Source organism: Ischnura elegans, chromosome 13 (genome assembly GCF_921293095.1).
Source record: "Ischnura elegans chromosome 13, ioIscEleg1.1, whole genome shotgun sequence".
NCBI classification, from domain to species: domain Eukaryota; kingdom Metazoa; phylum Arthropoda; class Insecta; order Odonata; family Coenagrionidae; genus Ischnura; species Ischnura elegans.
In genome coordinates, this window is record NC_060258.1 from 12,031,298 (window position 1) to 12,053,738 (window position 22,441).

The window sequence follows — 22,441 nt, forward strand, 5'->3', positions numbered from 1 at the left end:
TAATGTGGTATCATTGTGCCCCCCCACTCCAGATCAAAATCCTGGATACGGCATTGCTTGTGCCCCCCAGAAAGAAATCCTGGATCTGCCCCTGATGGTCATCATCATGTTCGCTTTGTTTTGTGTATTACTCAAGGAGGCTCAATCATTTAATTCAATAAGAATAACTTTAATATAAAAATAAAGAGAATTTTGTAAAGTCGTTGTTATATCTTGTTTTTAATCTCAATTAAGACAAGATATTTTGCCTGTCAGGCCCCTCCCAGAAAAAAATCCTGGATCTGCCCCTGTCTACATTCATACATATCCCGTTCCGGTCCACAAAAATCATTCATGCAAGCAGAAATCAACTCGTACATGTTAATGTATCGTGTTAACAGGCCCAAAGGCCCTTGAGAAAAAAGTATTTCCCCACAAGATTGGGAATCGAAGATTCCACGGCATCTATAATGGTTGGTTGGACAGATTCAAAAATAGGTACAGTCTTGTATATAAGATGGTGAGTGGTGAAAGCAAAGATGTTAACATAGAGACAGCAACTCAGTGGAAAGAATCTGAATATATTAGAGTTCTGAAGGTTACAGCCCAAAAGATGTTTTCATGGCAGACAAAACAGGATTATTTTTTAATTTTTGCTGCCAGCAAAAACACTGTGCTTCAGAGGGAAACAGTGTTATGGTATAATATGCTTAGTGAACAATTAAAAAATTAACATTTCCAAAGCCAGTATATGAATAAAAGTGAAAATTCTCTATTTCCCACGATTTGCATTTTCCCGCAATTTACACTTTTTTTCTTGGGTCCTTAGGAAAGTGTAAATAAGGGGTTTTACTGTAGTTGTTTAACTAGTTCGGGATGTATTTTTCCTATTACCACGAATAGCAATCGATTGAAATACAACGTAATTTGCATTTTCTTGTTTTTTTTACCATTTTATTAATGGAGTCTTTGTTCTTGCTTAAGTTACTCCTGTTCCTAGTTGATTTCTATTCTTGGTGAATTAGTATGGGACCAATTTGTCTTAATTGTGGCTCACAAAACCTCCTTCACTTTTCAGTAAGTTACGTGGTTATATCACAACCTGGACGGGAGTATTCTCTAGGATAGACTCTTGGAAACTGCTACCTAGGTAAGAATACAAGCCTTTTTTACATAATGGTTTTTTTTAATGTGTGTCAATTTAGTCATTTACACCATTTGAATAAGTGTCATGGATTTGGGCAACTTTGAAAGTGTGTAATGCGTATGTGATGTAAGAGGCAGGATCCAATGACCGATGTGAGAGATGGTGCGCGTAAGTTGTATCAAAATATGGTACAGAAATAAATATACAGCGTGGAGCGTGGGACACTGGCTAAATTTTCATGAGTATTCCGACCCAGTTACAATACAGTATTTTGAACGGTGTATTAATGAATGAAATCTTCCGGAAGTCGTAATTCCTAAAATGATCTATAGCCCGGGTGCATTTCAGTATTCTCGGCAGAGAATTGCACCCGGTTGGAATTCCACGGTTTCCAAGACTGCGATATCCGTATCATGACCCGCAGCAACAAGTGAATTGCGACGGTAATTAATTTTATAAAGGTTATATTAACCACATAATGAACTTGAAAAATTAAATAACTGCTAGCTATGAAGTGATTGCTAAAAATGAAGTTGCAACGACTAATCATAGTGAATTAATCGTAGCAGACGTGGTGATTTTGAACTAGTTAAAGAAATTGTGCAGAGGTAATCTTTCCAGCTTAAAATGTAGAGTTAAAACTTGAAGCTCATCAGCAGTGCATAAGCAACAATAATTAATGCATATACAGGCATCCCCTGAGTTACGTAAGAGATGCGTTCCGGCAGACTATGCGTAAGTCGAAATTTACGTAAGTCGAACCTTTGCGTTGGCGCTTCAGAGATTGCTGTATAACAAGTTGTATCGTATAGCAATGAGCGCACCCACATACGCCACCACATCCATCGCTAGAACTGCAAATTGTCACGTTGATTATTGACTTGGGATTTATAAGCGATTTTTCTACAGAAATTAATGAAATTTCCTTCGAGGAATGACAAAAATGGGTCACTTTGTTATTTTTAGCACGTAAAAAACTCTATAACTATTCGATATTTTTTCTACCATAGGTTGTACAAGCGAATATATACTTCTTCGCGCTCGCATTCGAAAATTAACGTAATCATTTGAAATACGGTTATCGCTTACGTAAGTACGGATTTACGTAAGTCGAGACATACGTAACTCGGGGGATGCCTTTAATGACTGCAGTCAGCAAAAAGTTTCCGCAATTCATAAATGTGTGCTAGGGACGTATGATTATTCGAAAATGAGTCGAGTCGAGGAGTTGGTATTCGACACGAGTGTTTCGAGTAGCATTACGAATGTTGAGTTGAGTAGTTTCGGTTGCAGAGCTGTCGAGGCCAGTACGACCAGAAATCTGCCAACAGGAAGCGCTATCATGATTCTCGAGTAACAATGTAATTTTCAAGTCGATAAGTCATTCTAACGCCTTGGCCCGGGATCGTCTTCCTTCCTGGCAGCGTGTTCGGAGTAATCGGAGTGAACCACTGCATCGCTCATACTTTCTTTTGCAATAACTTTGTACCCTAACCCATTTTTCTTTGCTGAAAAGCCGAGAGTATACCTAACAAATTGTTAAGATTTCTGAAATAAAGAGAAATATGTAACTTTTATGAAGTAGCGGACAATGCCTGTTTTTCCCGGTGTTTAATATAATTATAATAATAAATTCGTTTATTTCGTGGGCCTTGTGACCCATGAGAAAATTATTATACAACTTTTACATTCATCAGCATTCATGACTTTACATTCATAAAAGAAAAGAAAAAATGAAAAGAAATAAAAGAGATTCACTCGTTGCGGACAGCCGTTAACTTACAGATAATTCGGCAAAACAAAATTAACGAAAGGAAAAATATCATGCTGCGATATAACAGACTAATTATTATAAGAAATTAAGGCGAACAATTTATTATGACAATTAAGTCACACAAACAATATTTTCAAATAAGATGAATGACAGATTGTTATAACACTCAAATTTAACACAATTTTAAACTCAATTTTCTGCAACAAAATTTTTTAGCTAAGAATATGTTTGAGAAGATCATTGTACAGCTTATATAAGTTCAGCGTGACATTAAATTCATAAAGAAAAACAAAAAATGAAAAGAAATACAAAATATTCACTCGTTGCAAACGGCCGTGACTAACTACTACAAGAAATTAAGGCGACAATTTATTATGACAATAGTGTCAGACAAACAGTATTAAAAAAAAGTAAATAACAAATTAGTATAACACTCTAATTTAACACAATTTTAAACTCAATTTTCTGCAATTTTTTAAAGTCACAATCTTTTAGCCTTTTTGAGTACTGCGTACGTTTGATACTAATTTTCTTTTCATTCATTTCCTGCGAGGTTTTTTCTAGAAATAAAAAAAAACTATAGTGGAACCTTGTTAAAGCGAGTATGGGCTATAGCGACACCCCCGCTATTACGAGATATAGCCGATGCACTGTCAATTGACCCTATGCTAAGCGTGTTAAAAATTTCGTTTTTACGAGGCCCTTTTGGTGTTGGCTCTCGCTATAGCGACGGTTTCACACCCGGAAAAACTTACATCAAGGCTCCTAAATGTCAGTAATTGCTAGCGATCTGTTAGAAATGAAGGTTTTAATTGAGTGCTCAGTCTCAAAGAGCATAGCCGGATAAGAAGGTGAAAAGTCCCCCCTCCTGGATTTTTCCCGTACTTGGGGTATGCGATTTGGGATCAAATAGGACAAACCTCCCCATATTTCCAGCCCGCTATGTGCCCACCAGGGCCGGCTAGATCGAAAATACGATTTTCACTCTTTTTTAAATATCTCGGTCAAGAATGCATATTTTTTAATGCGGTTTGCGGCATTTGAAACCTTATTTAATTGCACATATTTTCAAGTTTTTTTCAAGAACTTCAGGCGGGGAAAGAAGATATGGCGTCGATTTGAAAATTTCTAATGCAAGTTTTCATAAAATTTTCTTGAGAGGGCCAAAAAGAAACAACGTTTTCTGGAAGTTTTTTTAAATACCTTTCGGCTGGTGTATTGAAAATATAACTTTTAGGTGGTGGAACATCGCGAAAAATGCGATTGAAAATATGCGATTTTGGCCATTTGGCTCTATGCTCTGACCATCCATAACACCCATTTTTAGTTATTATAGTATTGTACCGATTAAGGTGCTCACCACAGAGACAGAATTGTCTTGAGTCTGGTTCCAAAAATGCATTCAGGGCCTTTGAAAACGCCAGAGTACGCTAAAAAGAATTTCCCTGCTTCCAACCCCCTTCCAACAACCTCCGTCTTTCCTTTCAATGAGAATTTATTGAACTTCCTCAATGCCCTTATCAGATATAAATTCATTTTAAATTACCTCACCAATGCTAAGCTATGTGGATATCATTATAACTTTATGATAGCTCTTTGCTGAAATGAAAAAAATATGGGTTTCAACTTTATCCCAGTTGGCATACAAATAAAAAAAATCTGGTGAATAGTAACTAGCCGAAAAGATGAATTTTCACCATACAATTTTATATTGACTCCAGGATGTCAAAGAAAATCGCTCTTGAAAGGTTATCCGTCATCCTCTGAATATTCATTGATGCATGTTATTACGTTGTCCGTCAAAACAAATGCTAGTTAAAATCTTATTTAATATTACTGAATAAAATCAAGGTCTTGCGATTTTATCTTGGTACTGCCCGTAGGATAAATAATAAATTGTTGCTGCTATATGAGCGCAACACCCTATTCTTCTATTCCATTACCACAGTCACAGAAATATCTCAATATGGTTTCACACCCTGAAAAACTTACATCAAGGCTCCTAAATCTCAGTAATTGCTAGCGATCTGTTAGAAATGAAGGTTTTAATTGAGTGCTCAGTCTCAAATTTATGTGGTAAACTGTCGTTCGATAAATTAATAGTTAATTTTTTTTGAAAATATTGTGGTATTAGCATTCCCGATCCTCTTTTATTCCTCGGGCGGCAGAAAGTTGTCGTCAGCAAATCCGCACGTCCACGAGTTGCATGAGTAGAAAGCATTTGATGGCAGACACCGTGACAAAAAAAATGCGTCTAAGCGAGAAAATAAAAATATAGGAGTAATATGAGAGAATTTATCTGTCGCCGCGCCACTACTGTTCCTGTATAAATGTTCGAAACAGGTATATTGGCCAATATTTGCTCCACCTCCGGTAAAGCGACAATTCGCTATAGCGAGTGTTTATTGGTGCACCGTGGGGTGTCGTTATATCGAGGTTGCACTGTACTTGTTGTTGAGTTACTAAGCTTGATTTTACGACATGAGAAATGTATATTGTTTTACTTTACAAAAGCTAAAACTAAGCTCTACAGATCGTTCACCTCGTCCACTTAAACTCCATGAAGACTGAAAACCCATATCAATCGTTGATATAATTTTTGACACGTATTCCCAATGCTCCCGAATCTTGCCCTTGCGGATAGAAAGTATGCACTTGTGCTGCAATAGGGTGGTTTCCTGTTATTTTTTTATTGCCTTAATCAAAAGATTATTACTCCTGGAGTACGTATTTCACGCTTTTAGATTTTTAAATGACGATAACCATTTTTCGCGATAAAATGAAAAGTGAAAATTTTCAAGCGCGCGAAAACGCGACGGGTAAGTAGGAATGAAGGGAAAACGTCTGTGCGACGTATTTCTGGTCCCCGCTGCCGCCCTGTGAGGTGACCTTGAGGCGAGGCTTAGCTCTGGTACGACGCAGGCTGCTAGCGGGTAGCTGAATGCCCTGCTGGATGGTAGCGCTTGGCTTATAAAAGGTTTATTAATACTTTATCAAACGAAGAAAACTTTCCGACCTTAGCCAGTTTTAATAGGTGATTATTAAGACATGTTTCCCTGAGCTCTGCGCCTCATGCATCCATTGGTAACCTCAGACGATGTATAACTCCTATCCTCTCGTGTAGAAACTAGGTCCCTGTGACGTCATGCGGAGTGGAATCGCATGGGTGCCAATCTGGCCTTTTTCAAATGAGGATAAAATTCGACCCTTGCCATTCGTCTAAACCGGTATTTCAAAAACCAAATAATTTGTGTATTATGAATACACTAATGGTGGGTAACGAATCACAATCAATGCCTTTCGTTTTATTTGATGAAGGAAACTACCCTATTGCCTTGCCTTGAATTTTACTTGCCTTTACTGCCGGCAGAAATTTGCCATGAAAGGCAATTTTCAGCAGGTAGTAACGTGGAGACGTCAAAACCTGCGGAAAAAAGTAGGGAAATTGTTTTTCCCGCATGAGAATTGAAAGGATTAAATATTACGTGATTCATTTCTAACGGTTAAAATTATTTCAGTTTTGCCTATGGAACTCTTTAAGATGAATTAATTTTCATTTATCTCCTGATTCTGGCACAATTACCCTCTAAATTCCTCATTATCCTTTCCGTTTTACATCAAGCTAAGCATTTAGAATAAAAAACTCATAATGGTACTGGAAAAATGAGAATATATTAGTGCGTGCATGGTTGCATTTCCTGGTCCAGAAATTACCATGCTCGACTCGATACTCGGGAGTAGTTTTCAACTCGACTGGTGATCAAAAAGTGGTACTCACACATCCCTAATACTTACTACCTATAATTTTATTGTTATATTTTAATTTTGAAGAAAAGAGCCTCAGTGTAGCCTTTCAAGTCCGTTCATGAATTATTCCAATCTTCGTTTACTCACTGACACAGCGTCTCGCAAAAAAATTGTAACTATAAATGAAAACTAAAAATAGAGTCGAAATTCTTTTCTGCAAAATTCTTTCTCTACAAAACTGTAATTTATTAAAATTTAACGCGAGTATTCGCCTTATTGTATGCTTGCTTGAGAACAAAGGAAAAGTCCTAATATTAATTCAGTTTCCCAACATATATATCCTCCACAGAAGATTAATGCAATATCCATGAACAACATTATGCAATACTCACCATGCGGACTTCCATACAATCACAACCCCTACGCTAATAGTTTTTGAAAAAATTATGGTTCAGTTTATGGGCTCAGATGAGGGTCTATTAAAATTTTTATTGAGTATAAGTAACTATAACCTATAACTGTAGGTCACAAGGTAAATGGGATGGCTGCCGGTCATTTTGGTGTAGTTTTCAAAATACGATTGTAAATCGTTATAATTAAATAAGCGAGTAATATAGAGGGTTTTTTTATCTGCTTAAACAATTTGAATCATCGTCAGGTATTTCTATCTGGAAAATTTCCCATTGCACAAAATGCCGTCGTGGAAGTGAGTAGAGGAAAAGACAGATTAGAGGAAAGAGGAGGGTGGAGAGGGGGAACAATGGGGGCTTGGAGAGTAAAAGTTCTGAGCGCTGCGGTTTAATGGGAGAGGAATGGAAGATGGAATACGTCGGCCACCTTAAACCATTTAATCGTATATTTTAAATAGCGTAGCATCTTCTTTTGCCTATTTATAGAAGATATTTTGGTCCTGTTTAGAATGGAATTGATTTGAGTAAAAGCTAGTGACAAGCACTCAGACTAACTGATGTTATGATAAATTTGCTGTAAGTGTACTAATATTTATCTTTCTTTTGCATTCAGAGCATTGAGGAGCGTGATGTTTGCCATCAATTCGAGGAGAAAATTTGACCATGACCTTCACGTGTTCTACGAAGAGCTGAATAGAGCACGTGGAGGTCATTACAAGGAATTGGCGGAGAAGCTAAGGTAAATACTATAGTCGTTGGCATACTTCATGTTAAATTTTAATGGTGGAAATATGTATCGCTATTTAATGTGGTTATTCAATAGGCTATTGAATAATTATTTGAATTAATTAATTTAGGAAAGCTTTATCTTCTATAACTTAATGGTATTGCAAAATTTAATCAGATGAGTAAATTTGAAGTAATGAGTAATTTTGTAGCCAATGGTTTAAGGAATTGAATGGACATCCAGGGGTTCGACTGTTACAATAATAACTATTTAAATGCTCCATTCTCATGAGTCCACATTGGAACTTATTGGCAGAGAATGTCAGACGCATTGATAAAATACCGTATTGGCACGAATCTAAGACGAGGTTTTTTTCCCTCCTGACTCCTGCAGAAAAGAGGGTTTGTCTTACAATCGGAAGCAAATTCTCGATGTCAATCGGGTTGCATAATTTGCGTCAAAAAATTTATGGGTACCTGAGTTTGCCTTCTGATAGCTATACAGCAAAAAACCAACGTCAAAAATAGCTGTGAAGTAATTTAGCTTAATTAATTATTTGTTCAAGAAAAAAAACATTTTCCATTTTAAGGCAGCAGGCAAAGATTCGGTGCGTGCCGATAAGTCGCCGTTTGCACTTCTGCCGTATCCGCGAGATCGCCTGCATTAGCCTGGGTTCGACTCCATTCAAGTCCAACCTTGATCAACTCACAAAATGTTCGTGTGATTGGTTACAGTTTACCTAAATTGTAACGTTAAAGCCTCAATGCCGTTGCGGGATAAACTGCTACAAAGTCGTTGAATTTTTCTCAGAGCAACGGAAAGAAGGCTACATGATTTTATTCTGATTAGAGAGATTGTTTCACTTGTGTTCCCGTGCCTTTCAGAGCGTTACGATTGCAGAGAAAAGAAGTCATTACACTGCCCCTTTCATGTTGTTTCTGGTACCAAATAAAGTTCCATGTAGACTGATCGTTTGAAGATCGCGGTCCCGACGTATAATTTTCCCGCATCCATCGTTTTGCGAAAATGAGACGAAATAAATGCAATGTGTCATTTGTGGCTAATAAAAACAGGCTCATAGTTTGAATCTTCCCCAGGAGATGGAACTACCATAGAGATAAGATCGGTGCCATGGGAGAGTAGCATTAGTGCATTTCCCAAGATCCGTTATCCCCCTTCATTCAGCACTCGCCTCCCCCTTCTGGCACTTTCCTCTTCCCCAAAATCAAACAAAAGGTCCCAGCTCGCACAGGGATTGTATTACAAAGACCTTAAGTAGCTTCGAAAAAAATATCAAGTTACACGAGTAATATAGAAACGTACGTATTTCACGCCCTCCCCCTTTTCTCACCCACTGACCTTTTACTGCCTACCTGCTTCGAAGTTCCCAGTTTCTGGTGGTTAACTGCTGCATGAATCACCTATTAGCCCCAGAGGTGTCTAACAATGAATTTCAGCAATTGGTATAACCACAGAGTAAGTATAGACTTACTCTATGGTATAACACATTTATTAGATTGAAATATTTGTTATGTGCACGTAATTCAAAAAAAAAGACAAAACACGACATATTTCTAACGTTATTTGAGCATTTTTTAGCAATGCACTAGATGGAAAAATACGATAGCGAAACATGATATCCTCGTAGCTGAGCTTCTCGGCAGTTAATGCGGAATTTTTTTCCTAAAACAGAATAGTTACTGACGAAGATGAAAGATTAGAAAACTAATTAGAAAAGAATGGGTACCTTCAGGAAAAAAAATTCATGTCGCAGTCATATGGTCATGCTTCACCCTTGGCAGTATGCTCTGTGCATGCCGTACGTGATAGTATCAGTTCCGAACTTCACTTCGTACGAGTGGTTCCCTACTTTCCCGGGTGGCTTGACTTCAAACCACCGAGCGTTTTCCGTGTGTTTCATAAAGTCAGGTTTCATTTTCACCAGTTTAATTATATTCGTCTTCGGACCATGGTCCTGCCGAAGAAACTTAGTCAAATAAACAATTATTGGACCTAAGTGTCTTGATATAGTACTAGTACTCCCGTAATTAGCTAACATCTTGTTTGAATCCTATACTGACTATCATAATCACGCGCAAAAAAAAATCCTGCGTTTCCTGGGACATTTGCAACCTAGCCAAAGATTCCCGCATTCACCGTTCATTGGCATCGTTATTAGGAAAAAAATTTTTCCCTATTGGAGTTTCTAAAAGGGTCTAAAGGAGTCTTAGAATCGTGTTCGTCTTAGATTCGGTACAAAATTTTAAAATTATTATTAGAAGTTAGTGTGTCATTATTTATGTCACATCAAGTTAAGCCTATAAAAATGTTGCATTTGAGCTTATGTTAATTTTGGTAATGGAACCAATTTGCTCATTGATATAAATAACTAACTATGGGTTGGCCCCTAGTAGAGATGAAGTGATGTTCGAATAATTAAGAGGCTAAAGGGACCTGATAGATTGTTTCTCTGTATACAGTGGATTGACAAAAAAAATTCACGTTAATTCTCTCTCATACCTTTGCTATTTCAAAATTCCGTAGATACCCACATAACGATGAGTTCGAAAAACGATCTTAGCTAATAATTCACTTGCTTACGTGTCACTAAGTTTCACCTTAAATTTCCAGTTCGTTCAAAATCGATGAATCCCCTTCACGGAAATTTTCCCACTAATTTCACCATTTTCCGTGTATTGATGCTTTCTGTGAGCACCACCATTGACGTAGAGCTTCTGCTATCTCTGGGAAAAAGTTCCCTACCGAGAGCCTATTGCTATCATGTTCTAAAAACTGGCCTTTAGGCTGACAAGTAGGTTGAAGGTGTTGCAGTATTGCTGACAGGATACTATTGTCCACCAGTGACAAAAGGAGTACTGGTCGATTGAAACATTTGCTTAGCTTTTGACTCGAAAATAAATTTTTTCTACTCATTGCCGACTTAAATCGAAACTTTATGGTCATACGTGGTGCAAGGACTCCATACTATCAATAAAAGACACTTCTTTACTTCCAAAAAATAGAAAATTTCTATTTTATGACCGGTTTCAGCTACTACACCATTATTATCAAATACAGAGAATATAAAACATATGTTGGGGACAGGTTAATGTACACTACGTTTGTTGATGGAGTGGAGTTGGTACCGAGCTGGGATTGGTAATTCCTGCAGAGGAAGGGGGTTGAAAGAAAGTTTGTCAAGAGTAGTACCTTAACGGCCACTATTGGCACATGACGTCACAGCATCACGTACCTTAAATATCTTCCGCATTTGAATAGATACATTTTTCAAATAAACGGCATAGATGTTAGCATTTTATTATCCTTCGAATACAACCACCTATTCAGCATCCATAGTAAGGGTACAAGGGTATCTTATTTGTAGAGTTAGCATTTTCACAGTTACTGCAAAAAATGTTCATCCTTCAACGTTAGACAAAGAATCACTGATTATTTTTTATGAATTCAACACGTAAGTCTCCAAACGTGCATGCCAAAGCTGGTACATGACGCCACAAGGAAGATTACATGGTTAACAAGGTTTTTGGTTTGTAGCTATCTTTCGAAATTCTAAGGCAACCAAACGTCCTTCCTTTCCCAGTAAAATGGATTATTTCTGGTTCAAAACTGCTTTGGTACATTTCCAAAAGGTGCCGGGCGAAAGCTGACGTATCATTCTTGTTCTTCCAGCATGCTTCGTGTTCCTTCATCCTTGTCTTGAAGTTTTGTCCCATTTGGCCGATATAACATGAATCACATTTGTTACGCTTTAATTTAGAGATACAGTAGAACCTCGGTTATATGACCCTCAGTTATACGATGACCTCACTTATACGCCGATTTTTTTTGGTCCGGTGAATAACCCCATGTGAACCCATATATTTCCAGCCTCAGTTATGAAACTCTTCACTTATACGACAACCTCGGTTACGAAACGTATTTTTCCAGTCCAATGAGATAAAATACCTCACTTATACGACTTGTCAGAGAACTGCTCTACGAGAAGTTAGCGGTATGCGCGCAAATTTTAGTCATAGGAGCGGGGGTAGGATGCACTCATTACATAGATATGTCAATGAAGAATAATTAATTTTAATAATGAGCGATGCTGTTCATTAGATGCTAATTTTAACTGCAGTGGATGATCGTTAATCAGGAATATCTATCTCTAACGGAAGATTGTCTAGAAATTTCCAAGGTTATGCTTCCCGTCGCCTCAGCGAAATAACACCTAAATGAGCCGTTAAAAATCCTCGCGTACCAAAATTTTGGCTTCCAAGGTCATCCAAAAAAGATTATCGAATTTGTAGTATGGACGTAAGTCGTTGGTGATTCAACACGATGGCAAAAACAGCATGCGTGGACTCATTCCGCGGGCTAATCCCTCATCCGCGGGATGAATTGAGGCGGAGGAAAGTTGCTTACGCGGCGTGCAGATCAAAACTGACCCAACTTGTATCTGTGGATTTGAATGAAATATAGTTTGACCTTGACTGCCTGGTGGCAAGCTTTTATTTTTTAACTGAACGAGAGTTAGTACGAATGCCCTCGGAGAATAACTCGCGTCGTTAGTAGTAACGTAATCATTAACGTCAAATTCAAAACGCGAGAGATGAGGCAGTTCCTTTCGACTCAGGAATGACTTATAACCATTATATCGAAGTACAAAAACAGTCTTGGTGTTGTTTCCAGATATGGGGAAGCAAAATATTACTTGGAGATGAATCACACGGCTTGCGAGTCGAAGTTCCCGGCGCTGAATTCGCGGAAGAATGCCGGCAGAGAAGCTATTCCCGGTAGATTCAATCTATTATTGCTAAAATGTCATGGAAAAATTCTTTTTTAGTGCATAAACATTATTGAGAGGGGAGATTTTTCCGGGCTCTTAATCTATTTTTGTCCATTCATCACTGACAGCAGTTGCGCGATTATTTCAAATGCTCACTTAAAAGTTTTCTAAGCACCGGAAAAGTGAATTTAGTCACAGAATATCCCGGGTACCAGTGTCGTAACTAGGAATATGCTTTGGGGGTAATGGTAGTACCTGGGGGGCGGCTTCACCCCCCCCCTCCCATACAAGGCAACGGGGATTCCCGTGCAATAAAAAAAATGGCATGCCTGTAAATATGTTCTACATAATTTTTGCACATAAAATTTAACTTAAAGTAGATGCAGTTGCTGTTTATCAAAGCTAGACTTGTGTTTTAATTATTTTTAAATTTCTCTGAGGCTTTGGAGTGGGATCTATCCCCTCATCCCCCAACCATAATTACGCCACTGCCAGGTGCTCCATATTATCTATTGCATGGTATTTGGAGGGAGTAAACCAACAGCTGGGATCATTTTCGCCATGAGGTAAGAGAGAGAGTATAGAAACCCTGTGTTGGAATTAGCCAAGTTGTAACGATTGGCTTAACCAGGGCTTAATGTCGCATCTGCCGGACAGTGTGTTGCACTGGAAGTTCCGTCCACACTACTCTCAAGCAGGGATAGAGCCATCTCTGAAAACTTTCTGCCTCTGCCATTAACCCGGGTCCATAGGGTGTGAAGCCTTTGTCATGCATTAGTGAAATTTTGCTCCCTAATTACGGGGTTAATTTGGATGACTTTCCTCAGGTATTTCATTTCTTCAATCTCCAATCTGGGGTTTGCCTATAGGTGGTAAAATGAATTTCCTGAAAACTGCTTTTAATGAGTCAACTTTTTTAAAAAATTAGCTTCTCTGTGAACATTTAGTGCCATCATTCCGAAATCTCTCCAGTATGATAGCCTTGCAGCTTAGTACCAGAAATACTAGGCGTTCAACCGTGGGTAATGTTGTTCAGGAATGTAAAATTATGTTTCTCTTAAAGTAACACATCATCTGGGGTGGTACTTTTGAGAAAATAGGATCATTAGGCTTCAATTTCTTGCCTCCAAATAAGTGATTGCATCCTGGAAACAAACCAGCCCCTATAGGAAAGGATTTCATGCTAAATACCGAAAAACCTCACACATGAAACTTCCTCACTTATGAAACTTTTTTTGGTTTTCCACTGAAAGTTTCATAAGTGAGGTTCTACTGTACCTGATTTTAACTTGGGTTCAATCACATCTTTTGCATTATTTAACAATCTTCCCAAGGTGTTTTTATTCTACAAAGAAGCGTTTTATTTCTATTTAGGGATTTCTTTAGATACAAAATTGAATAAAAGGCCGATATAATGGTATTATTTATCTACATTTTGTTGAAGTGCTGGGTTTGACTGGTAGTAAGGGACTTGACTTGGAGTAAAAAAAATTACTGAGGGTGGGCATGAGACCTGAATATAAATTTTTACGGAATAACAGTTTTTCTTGACTCTCTTTTTCAGTTGGAGTAAAATATCGTTGATTAACGTGCATTCCTTCGCTGCGATGGTATACAACGAACTGTGGCAGCTCAAGTGGAAGATGCACGAGGCACTGAATGAGTCTGCGCCGCAGCTCCTCCTCCAATTGGTCATCGCCATCGTCCAATTAGGCAACGACGAGACGGTCGGTGAGTGTATGTGCATGTATGATCAGGGTTCGCTCTGGTCGATGGAATAGAAAGAAACTCTCCTGAAAGCCTTAACACGCGGAGAACGGAGAATGGAAAGTTAGATATGGAAATGGAATGGCTACGTAATACTTACTCTTTCTGCTTCTTCAAACTCTGCCAACTGTAAATGAGAAATGCAAAACTGTATGATTATGCGGGCATAATTGGTCGGCTGCAATTGAGTCATTTCTCATTACACGCCTCTGACGGAGGTGTGGGCAAAGAGATTGAAGTTTGTAGGGTCGAATTGGTCACCCTGGGTAAAAACATGTCAGTCGACAGAGCACTAAGGTCACAATGACAATCGCAGACACTGTTCATTCACTGAATCGGAACACGATCCATGTATTACTGGTATACCCATTCTGAGGAACATTAATAAAGTATGCCAGACAATATTTGCAATTTGCAACTCGGCATCGATCATCTAGTATTTTCCTCGTCACATTGAAGGCTAATTTCTAGGAAATTTAACGTTAGTGATCCCAGTACCAAACGTTTCTCCTTTTCAAATGTGGGGTGTTAGCTGGTTAAAACTATTAACCTTTTCTGGAAGACAATATTTTTACTTGAAGACGAAATGTCAATCAAGGGAGTTCATAGGAAGCACACACTATCATTTTAACAACTTTTTCTAAAACTGATTAACTGAAGTGAAGCTTTTATCCTTGGTTGCGTTGAGAAGGGAATCTTGGATTCCGAAACCGGTATGCTTATCCCGTCCAGGTGGCAGTTCCATCGCTCATTTTCGAGCTAATTCTCCTGGAGTACAACCCACGGGGTAAGTGTTGTGTGTGTGATTGATTGTGTGAGTGTGTGTTTCTTAACTTAAGCAGTCTTAGCGAGGCCCCAAAAAACCCTCGTGAAGGTTCCTTCGTAGTTAAGCGAGTGATTGGATTCAACGTAGGCAGCCTTAGCGAGGTCCCTCAAATTCCCTCGCGAAGGTTTCTACACTGTTGATCGTGTGTTAGTGAAGGGTTACCGGATGAGAGGCTGGGATTGTTCACTGCTGTGAATATTCTCATTACAGCATACCACACAGTTTTGTTTTATACCTGTGACGAGGTCCCTTGTTGCGGCCATTGGAGTGTTTTATTCCCTAGTTCACCGTGGAAAGTAGGGAACCACTCGTACGAGATGAAGTTCGGAACTGATGCTATCGCGTATGGCTTATGCAGAGCATACTGCAGAGGGCGAAGCATGACCATATGACAGTGCCATGACATATTTTGTTGTAAAGATGCCTTTTCTTTTCTAATTAGAGTAGTGCCAGAAGGGTAAATGAATTCGAATTGCTAGCCGGGAGAAACCAAATATCCTGAGAAAATATCCCTTCGTCTGTGACTGTGACAATATAGATTCATAGCATAACTCATAAATTGTAACTTGATGTATGCTTCGGAGGGGGAGGGGAGTGCTGAATGGAGGGGGATAATGGATCTTGGGAAATGCACTAATGCTACTTTCCCACATGGCACTGAGCTTCTCCCTATGGTGGTTCCCTCTCCTGGGCCAGATTTAAAATGCGTGCCTTTTGTTATCAGCCATAAATGACACAAAGTCATTTCGTCTCATTTTCATCAAATGATGGATGTGGGAATAATTTTTCGTCGGGACCTTGATCTTCAAACGATCAATGCGGGAAAACGATACTTCGGGGAACGATAGATGCGGTAAAAAAATTACACTGTCTATGTGGAATTTTATTTGGGACCAGAAACGGCGAACGATGAATGCGGGAAAATGATCAATGAGGGAATGATAGATCGGGGTTCCACTGAATAACTTTTCCTTTGAAAGCGGCTGTAAAATGACTTCTTTTCTCTGCCATCGTAATACTCTGAGAGGCATGGAACTACAACTGAATCAATCTACACAGAGGCAAATCATGTTGCCTTCTTATCCTTGCTCTGAGAAAAATTAAACAACTTTATAGCAGTTTATTCCGCGACGGCGTTGAGGCTTAAACGTTACAATTTAGGTAAATTGTAACCAATCACACGAACATTTTGTGAGGTGATCAAGCTTTAACTTGAATGGAGCTGAACCCAGGGTAAAGAAGGTGATCTCACGGACACGGCAGAAGTGCACCCAGCGACTGATCGGCACGCGCCGAATCTTTGCCTGCTGCCCAAAAATGGAATTTCTTTTACTTGAACACAAAATTAAATGTGCTAAATTGCTGTTAAGCTATTTTTGATGTTGATTTTTCGTTGTATAGCTATCAGGTGGCAAACTCTGGTAACCTTCATTTTTTTCCGAAGTAAATTATGCAACCCGATTGACGTTGAGAATTTTGCATCCGATTGTAAGACGAACCTCCAGGAGTTAGGAGGGAAGTAAACCGCGTCTTAGATTCGTGCAAATACGTTAATTTTGTTTTTATTAGCGTAGGATAGTTGAATTGGTGCTCATTTTAACGTAGGGGTGCCGCATTATTCCTTAGTTATGCGTGTGCGAGTGAGTGAATCTCCTGATTTCCCTTGATCCCGTGCCTGCCTGTTTGTTGTGATGAGTGTAAACCTTGCCTACTCAACTGCATATATCAACTTATGCTGTTCCCTTTTGTGTTATTTATTGCATGACTAGTTGAACGTTATTTTTATTGTGTGTAGTTGTGCCGTTTTTCTACCCTGGTGATCCGGTTGTTGAATAGAATGTATATTTTGCTGTTTAAGAGTAAATTATTTTATAGGAATAGTATATTCAATATTATATAAATAATTTTGCAATTGTATCCTCTTTCTTTTATAGCAGGTGTCATACCGTAACTTATTATTACAACCGTTTTGGATAATTAACTTACTATATTGCATGGTAAACTTTGTGTTGTCTACTGATAGTTATTATATGTTGTGGCCGAAAATTACAAAAGCTTTGTTTTCTAATTCAATTTCATCAATGAGGGAATAGCGTCTTGAATGTGCTGCTGAGGAAGTTTCTTTAGCTGAGAGTTTGAAAACTCAGGAAGCGTATGAGGCTGAGAATAAGTTAAACCCGTAACGGAGACGTATATTCTCTGGTTAAGATGAATAAGTTTTCTCAGCATTTTGGGATGTGAACAAATGGAATTTGGCACTTGATAATGGCAGTTGAAATGACCGTCTCTCAGCGCTAAAAAATAATTTTTCAATGGCACATAATAAACAAGTCAAACTTAATGCCATGAGCAACTCCAGACCGCTGTAAAAAGAGCCTGTCTCAGTACTCAAAAAGAAAATACCAAATAAACAGGCATTTTCAAAGCAAATGTAATACACGTCGCCCAATACTCAGCACTAAAAGCAGCGCCATATATAAATGAAACGAAATGCATCTGCATCCCCCAGCTCTCGAACATGTAGGGCTGTATTCTCAGACGATCCTAGCTATCGGTCCTTTCTTGACAAGAAGTCCCTACGTGCGTTTCTAAGTCAACCCTCTCAACCCTCCATAATTATTGGCTCCCAATGGGGTTTTTTAATCCCATGTTAATGAGAACAATTCAGGGACGTGATGAGCTTTGAAGACCAAAATCCTTGTAGATACCCACAGAAATACCCATGCTACACTAGCAAGAGTATTTGCAAACAACTTGTATCAGTTCATTCAATCCGTGGGGAAGCCTTATTTTTTCTTCAAAACTGTAAATAAAAGGACTTAAAATATCTGCGTACATTTAAAATATTTTTTTAAGTTCTGGGTCACATAATGGGTTTTATTAAGTTTTGAACAATGCGATTTATGTTGTCATACCCTGTTTCTCAGCGTGATTAATTTATTGCCATTTAGGCGCTGTTTCCTGGCATATGTGCTTTCCTTATTGGCAGGGTATGTGACTTGCAACATTAGTGTGGGTGATACGATCGTATTAGTAACATTTTTAAATCTATCGGGCATAAATGCCTAGGGTGAAGATGACTTTTACGCTGTTAAACAATGTTGTTAATGTGTGACTTTTTTGTCGTTTCCAGGGCCCGTGACCATCACAGGAATCGTGGTATCGCTTGTATCTTTTTCTTGGACCCTCCATTTGTTCCACTACTCAGAACACTACGATGGCCTCAAGAACAACTTCAAGCTGTTACACAGAGCCTCCGACTTTGTGGCTCACTTCTTAATCGTGGGTAAGCACTGTATTTTACACGTTTTACATTATATTTTACTTATTATTTTCTTTATGAGCTCCCAATTTTACCACATTATATTATACTCACTTTCTTGTTTGTCCTTACGGGAAATACCATTGAAACTCAAACATGGACCAATTCTTGATTAACTTAACAGCTGAAAATTTCCTTCCAAAAAAGACAATTTTTCTTCTCAAGAACTTTTAGTTTCCCTTACTCTTTTTGTTTACCGTGGTAACTCAACAAAAATATTTCATTTGCGTGTGGAGAAACATGCTCTTAGAGCGATATTTACATGAAAATTGATCATTCTGTTTCCTTTAATGCCGGATTTAATGATTATTTCATGTGCATGTACTACGTACTTGCCCCGGTTTTCAGTTGGTTTCTTTTTTACGTGTTATAAAGCCTTCACTGCAATGAGTTACGGTGGCCTAGTGGAGTAAATGAGCGGCTGAGATTGTGATGTGTGCCGGATTGAATCCCCAACGTAGAATTTTATGGTCATTTTTTTCAGGTCCTCCACTCGTTTTGTGTTTCTTTATACATTTAAAACCATTTTAAATTTCCTGAAACAGCATCACATACTTTTCATTATTGTAAGGCGCCATATATTAGTTAAGATAAGGGCTAGTGTGACCTTATCCTTTTTAAGAATGGCTACATTTAAAAGGAAGGTATTCGAAAAAGAGTGTCAGCCGGTGGTAAAGAGCGGATTAAAACCCGGCGTTAGCTTTATTGAATAGTCCAAAGATTGGATCAAGGAGTCACATATTTGGTTTCATTAGCAGAAATATATTATCCTTTTTCGATTAATATTGATAATAATTATTTGTCATAATTCATTTACTTCGCACTGTCCTCGGTTTTCTCGATTGTGGTATCAGATTTGAAAATTTATTTTCACCTTTATGGAATTTGCGCATTTTGGGATCATCACTATTGGTTAACCTCCCTTTTTGTGCGTCATTATGCGATGTCTTATTTGAGTAAAATAGCATAATAGCCTTCATTATCATCACATATTACTTCACTAGAGTTTCATGCTAAATGCATTCTATGGTTTTCAATTAATGCAACGATCCAACTTATCCTTACGGGAAAAACACTCAAGGTTCCCACTCAACCGTGAATTAGCCGTGAATTTTGTCTACCGTGAAAAAACCTGGAAAAAGGCGTGAATTTCACCATGAAACCTTAAAAATATCTCAATCTTGATAATAACACTACGACTGACTGATCAAATTCTATGTGTTAATCATGTTTCATGGTGAGGCTCGTGCAGAATCTTAGTCTATGCATTTCTCTACACACGAATATTCGAAGTGTAGTAATTGGTCCGTACTATATGACAACACATTGACAGATATTTTCCATTTTAATGACGGAAGTCTGTTATTTTGTCTAAACGTTTCAATTTATAGTGATGGCTTGGGATTGACTTGTATTCGAAAAAGGACGAATGAAATAACTTGCATTTCTAATGGACCCAGTTTCCATAGGGTGGTTTCCTACTATTTTTTTATTACCTAAATCGAAAGATTATTACTCCTGGAGTACGTATTTCATGCTTTTAGATTTTTATGTGACGATATCTATTTTTCGCGATTAAATGAAAAGTGAAAATTTTCAAGCACGCGAAAACGCGATGGGTAAGTATGAATGCCGGAAAAACTCCCGTGTGATGTCGTTCTGGTTCCCACTGCCGCAAGTGAGGTGATCTTGGGACGAGGCTCTGAGCGCTGATACGACGCAAGATGCTAGCAGGTAGCAGAGTACCATGCTAGCTGGTAGCGCTTGGCTTAAATACGTATTATTAATACCTGTATTAAACAAGGAAAACTTTCCAACGTTAGCCAGTTTTAATAGGTGATTATTAAGAGACGTTTCCCTGAGCTCTGTGCCTCATGCATGAATTGGTAACCTCAGATGATGTAAAACTCCTATCTACTCGTATAGCAACTAGGTCCTTGTGACCTCACGTGGAGTGGCATCACATGGGCACCAATATGGCGTTTTTCAAATGAGGATAAAAATTGACCCTTGACATTCGTCGAAACCCAGTCTTTCTAAAACGAAATAATTTGTATATTATGAATACACTAATGGTGGTTAACGAATCGCAATCAATGCCTTTCGGTTTCTTTGATGAAGGAAACTATCCTATTTCAGTGATAGCTTGGGATGGACTTGTATTCGAAAAAGGACGAATGAAATAATTTGCATTTCTAATGGACCCACGATGAACCATTTACGAAAATTATCTGATTTGTAACTCGAAGTTTGGTTCCCACACAAAATTAGGGCACATGGCATATGCTTCAAAATATGAGTTTGCCATTGGAATTTTACTAAAGGAAACATTTCTACGGCAAATAGGCTTTCAATTTATGGCAATAGCTCTCAATAGACTAAGCTCACCTCGTTTTAATTTATGTGAATAATATGGTAAAAGTCAAAATGATGTGTTTCTGCAGCTATTTACTTTGTCTATATATATTTAAAACCAAGTGCATTATACGGTGGAACCCTGATCTATCGTTCACGCATTCATCGTTCTCCGTTCCTGGTCCCAAATGAAGTTCCATAAAGGCAGTGTAATTTTTTCCCGCATCTGTTGTTCTCCGAAGTATCGTTTTCCCGCATTAATCGTTTGAGGATCGTGGTCTCGTCGTATAATTTTCCCGCATCCATCGTTTGACGAAAATGAGACAAACTGTTCACAGGGTGTTGTTTGTGGCTAATAACGACAGACACCCCTAGGAGATTGAATTACTATAGGGAGAAGCGGAGTACCGTGGGATAGTTACATTAGAGTATTTCCCAAGATTCTCTATCCCCCTCCACTCAGAACTAGCCTCCCCCTGAAGCTTTCCTCTTCTCCGAAATAAAAGAAAAGGTTTTAGCTCGCGCAGGGATCATATTACGAAGACTTTAGCTTGGGTAAGGTAAATTTGGTTACTGTGCAGTAATAACAATGTGTGCAAAAAACAATCTCTCGGCGAGGAATTAAAAAAGGACTTCCGTTGTCCGGACGGAAGAAGGTCCGAAGGGTATTCGGCGTCCGGGCAAGAGCGCGGTTGGGCTGGTCCTTTGGTCGGCCCTGAATTTTGCAAACGATGGATCACATCGTAACAGATATTACTTTTCATGGCGGCATTAACATTCACGGCTGTTTGTCGCGTACGTTAATTTTCTGTTCATATACCGCCAGTGATTTTCTTATTGTTTGCTTATTAATGGACCGGGAATTTGACGAATTTGTGCAAAAAACAATCTCTCGGCGAGGAATTAAAAAAGGAAATAACTAATAAAGGACTAATGTTCAGCGTCCCTCAGTCACTATCTCTCCTCTCTACCCACGGCCTCGTCCACACGCTCCTCCTCCTCCTCCTTCTTCTTCGGTTTCGCTGCATTAATGGCACGGCCGCGGCAGCAATAACGGCTACGGCCGAAGCAACGGCTATTCTTCTTTGCCTGTTATTCATGTTTACACCACCACACAAACCGCAAAGGTAAACAAAACAGCTCTGTCGTTACTAAGGCGTACCATTGCGCATCCTCTGGGCGCAGATAATTCGCGAATCTCGTGCACGTCATCATGCTCCGTGTATAACCCCATAAATTTACGTCACGGCGATTGATTTCATATGCATGATCATTCAGCATGATCATTCGCGAGATGATTCGCTGTGTATAGCGGCCTTTACATTGTCAGGACCCTCCTGCGCCGCCCCCCCCTGCCGACCCCTTGGCACTTTTCGCCCCCATAGACTACAGCAGCGCCCACTTTGGGAACCACGGATCTCATTAAACAATCTCCTTGCGTAAGGGGCAGATGCAACCAGCAAAGACTCGTGCTGATTGCGTGATGCATACTCATTAGGATACTCTGTACGAGTGAAAACATTTGCATTGTGAAGAAAGTTTTAGGGCAAAGCTTTTCGGCGCCACTTTGTAATTATCGAGGGAATTCTGTTTTCCTC

The 22,441-nt window shown here is 38.8% G+C and overlaps 1 protein-coding gene across 1 annotated transcript in view; it reads left to right on the forward strand.

The window, feature by feature from the left end:
• LOC124170078 overlaps positions 1 to 22,441 on the forward strand; it is a 119,280-nt gene that overhangs the window by 87,612 nt on the left and 9,227 nt on the right. Inside the window, exons 15-18 of the mRNA XM_046548773.1 lie at positions 1,058 to 1,129; positions 7,671 to 7,796; positions 14,138 to 14,304; positions 18,300 to 18,452. Of these exons, the coding sequence (XP_046404729.1) occupies positions 1,058 to 1,129; positions 7,671 to 7,796; positions 14,138 to 14,304; positions 18,300 to 18,452 (518 nt within the window). The remainder of the gene's footprint in view (positions 1 to 1,057; positions 1,130 to 7,670; positions 7,797 to 14,137; positions 14,305 to 18,299; positions 18,453 to 22,441) is intronic.